Consider the following 10,667-nt stretch of genomic DNA (forward strand, 5'->3'; position numbering starts at 1 on the left):
TATTAATTATGCTAATAACACCTGCAAGTCTGTTGTGTGTGTGCGTTTATGTACCTGTGCTCTCTGTCCCACTCTCGGTCATCAGGCTAACAAGGTGCAGCTTCGTCTGCTGCCTCCCTGATCTCCACCTACTGCTGGTTAAATTAAACCCCGCCCCTCTCCTGCAAAGGCTGCAGTTCAAATTCAAGTCATTTAGTCAAGCGAAAGCAGAGACAGAGAGAGAATAAATTCCCGGTTCATAGACGGATGGCAATCTAGTTGATGGTTGATGACAATGGGAAGCAGTGGGTGTTTGGATGGAGAGTGGTTTTTGGTTTTACTTCATCATGTTTGGATTTCAGGGTGGTCTAAGTTCTGACATGGTGAATTATATATCCAAGTAGTGTTTTATGTGCATGGATTTCTCTCTCTAGGGGTATAAAGTATTGGTCCTATGTGAATGATAATATCTTTTGTCTCACCACTAGCCAATGATTGTATATTTTTATATACCATATACCATAATATAGCAAGATATATATATATATATGAGTATATAATATTTAATCACCAGAATGTTAGAGTAAGGAAAAGGCAGGAGGACACTTATTTGGGAATGTAGTTATTGGAAATGTGTTATATAGACCTACTGACTGAGGGTCGGTAAGGATTTATTGAAAAAAGTTCCACTTTATTGACTGTATCGTTGACCAAAAGGAACCAGCAGGGAATAATGTAGTTATATTTAATGAAGAAGAAGAAGAAACCTATGTTTAAGCTGGTGGCGTATACACGACGAGCGGCTTGAATGATTCCCAGATCATAGACATATGGTTTAATGATTAGCTGCAGAACACAAAAATTTAATCACATACATTTAAATACATCAAAATCCACTGGAAATTCAGAAATCAATGCTGATCACTGGCCTCAATTTCACATTTTAAGCAACAGAGAGATCTGAAATCTAAAATACGTTCGCTTATGTGTTTGTTCGTTTTTGTGAAGTTGTTCTGAAAGACATGAACCTACCAGCAACCTGTCAGTGCAGGTCAAAGTCTGGACATTTTCCTACTGTAGCACAGAGAGACCCGTCTCTCTTTCACTCCTAGTCCTACATCAGCGATACACACATACAAACACTGTAAACTTTTTCAAATGCATTATTTAAGCTATTAAAGACATCTAACCAAAAAATCCACCTATCAAGGACTAGACCTCTCTATGCTTTGAGCCATGAAACTCATGTAGCTTCAATTTTTTTCTTCCACGGAAGGAATTAACGGACTTGAACTACATCTACAGCGCAGACAGGACAGAAAAGAAGTTTGGGTCTTTATGCAGCAACGAAAAAAAGATGTTGGATTTAGTCTGGAAGAGAAAATTATATCAGATTTTTTTTTGTGTGTGGAAGAGCTGCTATACATGTACATGAATAAATTCCAAGCTGCTCAGTATTAAGAGAAGATGTCATCCAACATGCTTTAACAAATACAGTATTTTACACACACATATTTACCATTTAAAAAGTATTAGAGTTGTGTGTTTTATCCTAAACTGTACACAGATATCAGAGAGAGTGAGGCTGGCAAGCAGCAGTCGTGTTATTTCTCCTCTCGGTCGCTCAGATTTCCTCATGTGGATCTATTTTCTTGTACACAGAAGTGTTTGTTGATCATTGTTTGATCCTGACAAAAAATATTTTAAGAAGACTATTTTGAATATAGATTTTATTTTCCTTTTTTTCTAGGTAAAAAATCAGCATAGCCTGTTGTTGTTAGGAATTAAATGATTAAAATATGAATTCCCTTTTCTGGAGAAACAAGAGAGGTTGGTCTCTTTGTTTTCCTGTTGTACAGATGTTATTTTGACACCAGTGCTGATGAACGCTTTGGGAAATGGAACAGAAAGTGAAAGAGGAGGAATATATTATGAAATTCAAGTTTATATTGCAAGTGGCTTCTATTTTAGATATTATATATAGAAAAATTATATCTAAATTATAAGATATTGAATGGTAGTTTGATGGACATTGCAGAGGATTGAAGGAAATTTGTTCTCTTTGAGAGAAAATGCCTAGATACTATACATGTGCTGGCATTTTCTACGGGACAAATGTTTTAATGGTTTTACCATCAGCTGAATGTTTCCATTTGGTTTACAAATCATTGATAAGTTTCCTTTGAGTGAAAATTAGCTTTTGTCTGCTTGTTGCCAGTGCAAAAACAGAATTTTAGGGAGAAACAGAGCACATGCAATGGGATTATAGTTACAAGATTAATGTGACATTGGTGCATTTTATGAAATTAAAGTGACACATTACAGGCTAAAGAAACTTTAAGAACTTAAACAACCGATGGACTGATTAAGAATCTTATCAAGAAATTAGTAATCAGACCCTGTGATGTTTAAAAGCAGTTTTGTGCGCCCACATGCAATTTTCAGCCTGCAAAATTTAATTTATTGCAAGTAATTGTATGGATTTTTCTGGGAAACTTGTTGTGGTGTCGCAAAGATTTAAAACTACGATCAGTACTCGAAGAATCTTAACCAACCCTCTGCATTCTGTACTGTACTGGCTCACAGTAACACTCATAGACTCATATGAAGTCTTCGCTGATCAATCTTGGGAAAATTTTGATTTATTCACTCGAGATGGCGGTGAGGAACAAAAACTATGATTTATTTACAACCCTCTTCCTTTTTTCCTGGGGCTGTTGAGCCCTTAAATGAACCAAATAGATGATACTTGCTTGCCCAATATAGATTTAGAAGTAACATGTTAGGATAGTTAGATAGAACTCACCCGTTGTGTAGCAGCACCTACCCTTATGTGAACATTTAGGACGACTGCTAGTATTGTAAGAACCTTGAATGCCTCATGTTTATCACTCCCCCCTGTTCTTACTACTCATACACTTAAATGACAAATAAATCATAAAGGAGATCCCTATTTGCACATATTAGAATATCTGACACAGAGGTCGCTCTTTGTGTTTCACTTTTTTTGGAGAAGAATGCTGCACCCACAGCCTGTTGATAGAGGAGTTTTCAGTACCAGCTCTTGTTTCTAACGATGACTTTCTTCAGGATAACAACTCTCAGCTCTAGAGGTGTGGCAGCAGCTTTACAGTGCAGACTTTCTGTCAGCGGTTCTGGTGTTAAAAACGGCTCATCCTCAGTAGAACCATGAATGTCTCTGCCGCCTCTCTGCATCTGCTACTTCTCTCTAATCTCACTGATAAGAGCTACTTAATGTTGCATGAGTGATATTGAGTTCATCCCTTGAATGTAGGACGCAGTGATGCTCATACTGGTGTACTTACATATCTAAAAAAAAATAGCCACATTTAAGTATTTTAAAGATTTGGTTGATGTTTGGATATTTTCCCTGTTTTTTAAGCAGTTCTTAATAGAAGAAAGTGTTGGAAACTTTAGCCTGCTGTCTCTGTTTTGATGCACATGGGAGAAGATAGCCTTCAGGGACTTCTCTCAGAAAGCTTTCTGTCTGGCAAAGTCAGGTGGCAGTTTAAAGAATGACAATGTCCACATGGGGAACAGGTTGCGGTAGAAGAATGGGTTAAGCACAGGACTTTTACCCAGGAGACTGGGGCTTGACTCCATGTGAAGCTTATTGCTGCTTATTATCTTCAGTTTTATAATATTTTCAGTGTTCTGTCATGGTTTGGGTATGTTTAGATTAGACAGACATGTTTAAAAGCTCTTCTGGCAGAAAGCCTTCAGACTAAAAAATGAGCTAGAGTGAGTTATTATAGAAAGTCTTCTGTCAGCAAGAGCTTTCTGCTCAAGGCTTACTTCACCCATTTTATCATTGTTAGGCTTATTTTCAGTTTTCTGTCACAGTTTGGTTAGTTTTAGGAGACAAAACTACTTGATTAGGTTTAGGCACCGACACTATGTTTTTTTATGTTTTGGAAAAGGTCAAGCTTTGGGTTGAAGGCTTTAGACCACACACTAGAAAGGCTTTCTGACAGACAGCCTTTCTAACAGAAAGAAATCTAGCTCAAAAAATGAGCTGGAGTGTGGTATTGTAAAAAATAATTATGCCAGAAAGAAAGGCTTTAAGAGAAAGAAATCTTGTGTGCAAGGAAGGCATTCTGTCAGAAAGTTTTTCTCCCAGAAATAAATTAGTGTGTTATTGTAGAAAGATTTCTGATAGAAAGAAGCGTAGTGTCTTAGAACAGCTTTAGCAGAAAGAAATCTAGCACATTTAGCCTTTCTATAATAGAAAGAAAAATATTGTTAAAAAAATTAGCCAGCGTGTTATTGTAGAAAGATTTCCGCCAGAAAGGGCTTTCTGCTGACGGCTAACTTCTCCTATGTGCAGTTTTGACCACCACAGACGTAAAAGATCTGATTTGACCTCTTTGCCGACACATAAACCTTGATTCCAAGTGGTTTTCGTCTCGCTAAGAAAGCCACATTTAACCTCAGAAAGTTAGAAATAAACAGGTGTCGTTTGCCTGTGTGTGTAAATGCAGCTTTAATGAATGACTTGGCCCATCTGAGAGCATCAACAGTGTCATGTACATTATCAGTGTTTTCTTCTTCTTGCTGGTGTGGAAACACCTCTTTAACAGCATGCAGGTGTTTACTACATTTATTTTTATTAATGATTCAATGGCAGGGGATCCACGGCTCCATATAGTGTTTAACGACAGCTTTTCTGTTCCTTATTTAAATGGGCTGCGTGGCTCTGTCCTGTTCTCCACTGGTCAGTAGTGTCTTCTGATCTTGTTCATAGTCTTAGTTCACAACTCATGCAAGGTGTTAAAGGGCCTTTGACAGGATTGAGCTGTTTGTTTGTTTTTGTTCAAGTCTGTTGTTAATCCTCGAGTTTATTTCGTACAGAGAGAGAGGTGTTCACACAGAGACCAATTTGTTGTAATATTAGTAGTGACGCTACTGTTAAATGTAGTATTTAATAACAGCACTATTTATGGTCAAAAAAATGAACTAGAGTGTGTTATTGTACTTGCGGTAGCTTTGGAGGCAGGTGGCCATTTTGTAACTGAGTTCTTTAAACATAAGCCACTCCCCCTCGACTGCGAGGGAATTAATTGGTTCTGAGGTTGCTAAGTGACACTGGCCCAACATCATTTGGTTTCCTCAGTTACCATTTGTCTCCCCAGTGATGACTGCATGGTCTCACGGTTGACACACCCTTTTTTTCTTCTTCTCTTTATTCTTCTTCTGCTTCTCTTTCTTTTTTCTAAAGGAAAGTTCTTGATTTTTTTTTTTTTTCCTTTGGTTCATTCATTTCATTTTAGATTTTAGAAAGGGAAAGAATACAAATCAAATAAATCAGAATATTAATTCAATCACTTTTTCTACTCCTATTTTCAATAAAAAGTGAAACGAAAAACCAAACAAAAAGTTGATTTGTAAATAAGTAATGTACAGTTTGTATCTGTAACTTGTCAGTCTGTCATTGGTGACAGAGTCTGTCTTGCTTATAACGCACGCTACCAGTAAATAAAAAAAGGAAAAAGTATATTTAGACTGTATGGTCCCTTGAAAGCAAGTTTTAAATTAATATCTGATGTATATTCCTGTAACATTGCATTTTTATCTGAGGAATGATGTTATTAAAAAATTGCAAATAAATTGCATTTCCTACAGCTGTGTTTTTCACTTTCCTTTTATGTCTTTTATGTCTCAGCTCACGTTCTCCACAATTTTTCTGGGAAGACCAAATATCAAAATTACTGTAATAGTTGATAACTGTTTAACCAAGGAGAATTCACATAAATCAATACTTTGATTTATGATCTGGAGATAATTGTAATTGAGTTAGTTAGACCTGTTTTACATAAAGGTGCCCATACTGATATGAAATAGTCTGGTAAACACAGGTGTTATCAATGATATTAATTAAGATGCCATTCCATTTAGTGTCACAGAGAGCCAACATGGACAACAGCAGCACCCTGACTCTCTCTACAGAAAAACGAATCACTGAGCAATTAGTTGAATTTCTGTGTTGTTAATGTGACTTTATGTTATGTTTACAATAAATTAGGAAAAGAATTTGGAAACTAAATAAGTACTGTAGATATCTGCTGTTTGACTGCAACACCTGTTTGTTATACCACAGAATCACGACTGAAAATCAGCACCGTCTACAGCTTTGCATTTGAGCCTATTTCAAACTTCCTGCAGACGAGGTAAGAAATTTTATTGTGCTGTGTCCAGATAAAAGGCTCACAATTACTGTATGATATATGAACTCACACAACCCCAAACTGTTAGTTTTCTCCTTTGCATACACACAAAAATGGATACAATTCTGAAAATCTGATGCTCTTGTATCAACAGGACTCCGGGCTGCTACTACTTTGAAAACACTGGCCTTCAAAATGCCAAACCCTGATGTTGGGAAACACATTAATCACCTGTTAGGATGTTAAAGATTCCTCAGGTGAGCTCTACTGTGTTGAGGCAAAAATGGAGCATCATGGAGACAAAGGGAGAGTGAGAGCAGGGTAATATAAGGAAGACAAGCCTCCAGGTTTGAACTCCAACAATGTCACAGTATCAACTTTTACAGTACGACTCTGGAAATTGGGTCACGAGTTGGAGCTCATTGGATTAACAAATGGACATTGTATCCTGTGATGATACAATGATTGTGTCAATGCAAAATCTCTGATTTATTCACAGTATTGTATTACAGTACAATATGGTTTGGAAAGCTGTAACAGCTATATTTTTTTCATCCTTTAACCAGTGATGAAACCCGTAAACGTACATAATGAGGAAACCAAAGTACATGAGGGGAATAACAACTACTTTACTTTCTAAGTGTTGCAGGTGAATACACATTAAATAACTTAAGCATTTTAAAAACATTTTCTTGTTCTTCTCGTATAAATAAAGTTAATTTCATTTTTACACAGGTTTTCATAAAAATCTTGACAAGATGAAGCAACAACACCGAAGGCTCCGTGTTCATGTATTACGTGTCGGGTTTATGAGTTGCCAGGTGTCTTTTGAGATTCCCCTGCTGGGAGAATTCTCTCTCACAGTTGGGACATTTAAACGGTTTCACCCCGTTGTGACTAAGCGTGTGTCTCTTCAGGCAGTTCAGCGTGAGGAAACGCTTCGGGCACTCTGAGCACAGGTACGGACGCTCCCCCGTGTGCGAGCGTGTGTGGACGTTCAGGTGACTCTTGCTGGAGAAGCCCTTCCCGCAGTGGGTGCAGGTGTACGGCATCTCGCCCGTGTGAGAGCGATTATGCAGCAGCAGCTCCCCCGATGACAAAAACGACTTCCCGCACGTGGTACACAAGTAGTTCTTCTCCCCTCTGTGCATCTGCATGTGTCTGACAATGCCTGCTTTGCTGAAGCTTTTCCCACAGATGGTGCACAGGTTGGAGGGGCCGTCATGCAGCTGTTGGTGCTGCTTGAGTGAATAGTTACACAGGAATCCCTTGTTGCACTGACTGCAGGTGAATATCCTCCCTCTCTTGTGGAGTCTCTGATGCTGATAGTAACCTGACGAGCTGGTGAATCCCTTCTCACACTGGCTGCAGTAGTGTGCGAAGCTGTGGAGCCTCATGTGAGTCTTCAGCTGATTCGGATGTTCAAAAACCTTTTCACACTTTGGGCATTTGGTTTCTTCCTCGGTAAAGTTTTTGGTCACAGGTCGAGTGCTCAGGAACCTTTTGTCTTCCCCCGTCGGCTCTTTCCGTCTACGTCGTTCCTTGTTTTCCAAGTTGTCCTTCTGCTTATGTTCCCGCTTTTTTTCAACACCATCTTCTTGTTTTCGTTTGCTCTTTTTCTCAGAGTTTCCTTCTACTTTCCTCTTTTCAGCTTTCAAGTCTTTCTTTTTCTGTGGATTCTTTACCCTGGCTTTTCTCACAGATATTTTTTTCTGATTGGGAGCTGTTACGTGATGCTCGCTCTGGATATGCTCCTGGACCTTCCTTTTTGTGCGGTGAACAAATGAACACTGAGGGCAGATGAATAAACGGGACAGACGACCTGAAAACAGCATGAAGAACAACAAGTTAGTCAAATAAGACAGTCTTTCTTAGAAATAAGGTGCTAACTGGAACCATAAACAAAAAATCCTTGAATCCAAAGAACGAACTCTTTCTTCAGAAAACGGTTCTTCACAAGCAAATAGTTCTGAGTAGAACCTCAACCCTTCAGGGAGAACCCTTTTGGAACCATTTTTCTAAGAGTGCACTGCAGCTGATTTTGTCTAACCTGATTGTTTTTTTGGCAGCCAATCGTCTGCAGCGGTGTCTGAGCTTTGACTTGAGTCTTCTTCTTCTTCTAAATCTTCCAGTGTCAGCGTCTCTTCCTCATTGTCATAGTCGTCATCCTCACTGACAGGCTCTGTGAACCTGCCCACTCCGGTTGGAGCAGGGAGGGCCAGGGTGGACAAGATGATATCCTCCTCACAGCTGGACGGAGCTGTAGCAGAGGAAGAGGCATTTTTACACATTTGAATCACTTCTTGTTCTGATGGGAGCTTTCATTCTTCTTAAAAGGTTAAATTTGTTGTCAGATGTCAGTGTAAGAAAGTGAGCAAGACAGCAGGAAGGAAACAACAAAACACAACCTTGATATTTTACACAGATGGATACTACACAAAAAAAACTCTGCTCCTCTCGTCATTTCTGTTGAACTTACCAGAGCTGAGAGTCCCCAACTGTCTGTGATGAAGCAGCAGAGTCTTCAGGGCAAAGGGTTCAGACAGATGCAGTCCAAATTCTTCTGACAAAGATGTTGTTTCAGTGAGCCATGAAGCTGTCTGAAACACAAATACATTTATCTGCTGCCCCTGTCCACAGCAGTGCATTGCTCATATGACTCATATGATCCTGAACTATCCCTTTAATGACACATTTCATTTCATTTAAAATGGCTGTTGTAATAGCACGTATTATTCAGGATTGATAATAACAGTGTGAGGTATATGGTATATTTCTGTACATGTAACATAAATGTCAATAAGTTTTTGTCTTCAGTTTAGAATTGTGTGATCTGCTGTTAGTTTACCTGTTGCAGGTCTGGTATGGGCAGCAGCTGCTCCATCCTAGACAGGAACTCAGACACCAGCTGACGCAATCTTTGGTCATAGTTGGAGCCATAGTTTGCAGGAAAAACCTCCTGCAGAAACAGCCAGAGCTTTGGATTTAGATTATTATGAACACATCACCACTGTAAATGGTTGGTGCAGATGTTTAAGAGATCGGGATTTCTCACAGATAGACTCACTTGGAAGAAGAAGTCCTTTTCATAAGGAACATTCAAAAGGTTCTGAACTAGGCTGGCAAAGTTGGTGTAAGAGGTCTTCAGTAGATCAGTGCTGGCCTATCAAGAAATGGACAACAAAGAAGTTGAGAAAGGTTTCAACAACTACTTGTGGAGCAGCTTTTGAATGTTCTTTAAAAACCCACCATCTGATCAGTGCAGCTCAGTTCAGCGCTGCAGGCGTGGATTTTATCCAGGTGGCTCTGGATGGTCTGCAGGTGGGCGACACCATCACCACGACACAGCTCCAGAACCAGCTGCAACGGAGCAAAGGTGAAAGTCAGGGAACTCAAATGAGCATGACATGGGAGGGAAAATATATATATTGATTTCAATAATGAGAAAGGGCAACGGTAGGCTGAAATGTACATATACCCAATAAAAAGATACATACCAACATTACAAGACAACTACAAAAAACAAAGCAGGGATGCACAATAAATATTAGGGCTGATAACTTATCTACCAATATTGACCTTTCACATACTATATCGCTCTATACTGGTATCAGCATAGACTGGATGAAATGGCAAAATGCTCTATAAAAGCTAAAGTATATTTATGATGTCTGATTAACTTTATTAGAAAAAAACATTTGAAAAGTCAGAACTGTTTTTTGTCTTTTGTAATACTGATCAGTAAGATTTGTTTTGAATGAACCTGTTATAAAATTGCTGTTTTTGAGAGGTAAAATACCTATATACCTAAAAAAAAAATTCCTCACCCTTCCTCTTAGGCCCAAGATAAGCTGAGCTCTCTGACTGGGACTCAGAATCTCTGGGATGACCTCTGTGGCCAAACTAATGAAGTCCACCAGCTTGTCATACTGCATCACATTGCGCTGCTGGACCACTTGCCACATGAAAGCAGACATAAGTCTCACTGGAGGGACGAGGAGATGTAAGGAGGCCGGAGGAAGAGGGAACCCTGGAGAGAACATTTGAGAGAAACGTACGAATGAATGGGCTAAAGGCTCAGATAACCATTTACAAGCTATTTCGCCACATTAGCATGAGCTAACGTTAGCTTAAAAAAGTCCTTTAAAACTGTATATTTGGGTTAAAATGACTGTCTGCGTAAACTCACAGATAAGTAGATAAGTATTCACACAAACCTTTGCTTTTCCATGCCATTTCTTTTACAGTAAAACCGCTGAAACAACGAACAAAATACCACTTCTACGTTCATTTTACAGAGCATAAATAACTTCCGGGTAAAGCGGATGTTATGAAAATGGTCGTGCCGTGTGCGTATCCTTTCAAAACAAAAGCTGGGACGTATTTAATACAGTGATTTTATTCTACTCTGATGTCTGAAGACATAATAAGAGGAAATATAAGAGAACAATAGTACAGAAGAAAAAAAGTGAACGAAAGTGGAGAGGAGGCAAATTGTCAGAG

The 10,667-nt window shown here is 38.9% G+C and overlaps 1 protein-coding gene across 2 annotated transcripts; it reads right to left on the reverse strand.

Annotated features, from left to right (window-relative positions):
• Positions 1-6,775: 6,775 nt before the first annotated feature.
• LOC146306828 (uncharacterized) lies at positions 6,776-10,509 on the reverse strand. Of its 2 annotated transcripts, none has more exons than XM_084710957.1 (8): positions 10,382-10,509; positions 9,992-10,194; positions 9,414-9,524; positions 9,232-9,327; positions 9,013-9,123; positions 8,644-8,764; positions 8,215-8,424; positions 6,776-7,986 (listed from the first exon to the last, which is right to left on the reverse strand). In XM_084710957.1, the coding sequence occupies exons 1-8, from the start codon at positions 10,398-10,400 to the stop codon at positions 6,959-6,961; spliced, it is 1,899 nt and encodes a 632-aa protein (XP_084567083.1). In that variant the 5' UTR covers positions 10,401-10,509; the 3' UTR covers positions 6,776-6,958. The 2 variants fall into 2 exon arrangements, with proteins under 2 accessions (XP_084567083.1, XP_084567084.1); XM_084710958.1 differs by having other exon boundaries at positions 10,354-10,465.
• Between the last annotated feature and the right edge of the window lie 158 nt (positions 10,510-10,667).

This window comes from Lutjanus erythropterus, chromosome 22, assembly GCF_056507025.1.
Source record: "Lutjanus erythropterus isolate fLutEry1 chromosome 22, fLutEry1.hap2, whole genome shotgun sequence".
NCBI lineage: Eukaryota > Metazoa > Chordata > Actinopteri > Lutjaniformes > Lutjanidae > Lutjanus > Lutjanus erythropterus.

Excerpts from the sequence above, each read along its gene's own strand:
- LOC146306828 (XM_084710957.1), bottom strand. Across the intron at positions 8,765-9,012 it reads CCATACCAGACCTGCAACAG|ACAGCTTCATGGCTCACTGA; the intron begins GTAAACTAACAG and ends TTTGTGTTTCAG. Across the intron at positions 7,987-8,214 it reads GCTGCCAAAAAAACAATCAG|GTCGTCTGTCCCGTTTATTC; the intron begins GTTAGACAAAAT and ends TGCTGTTTTCAG.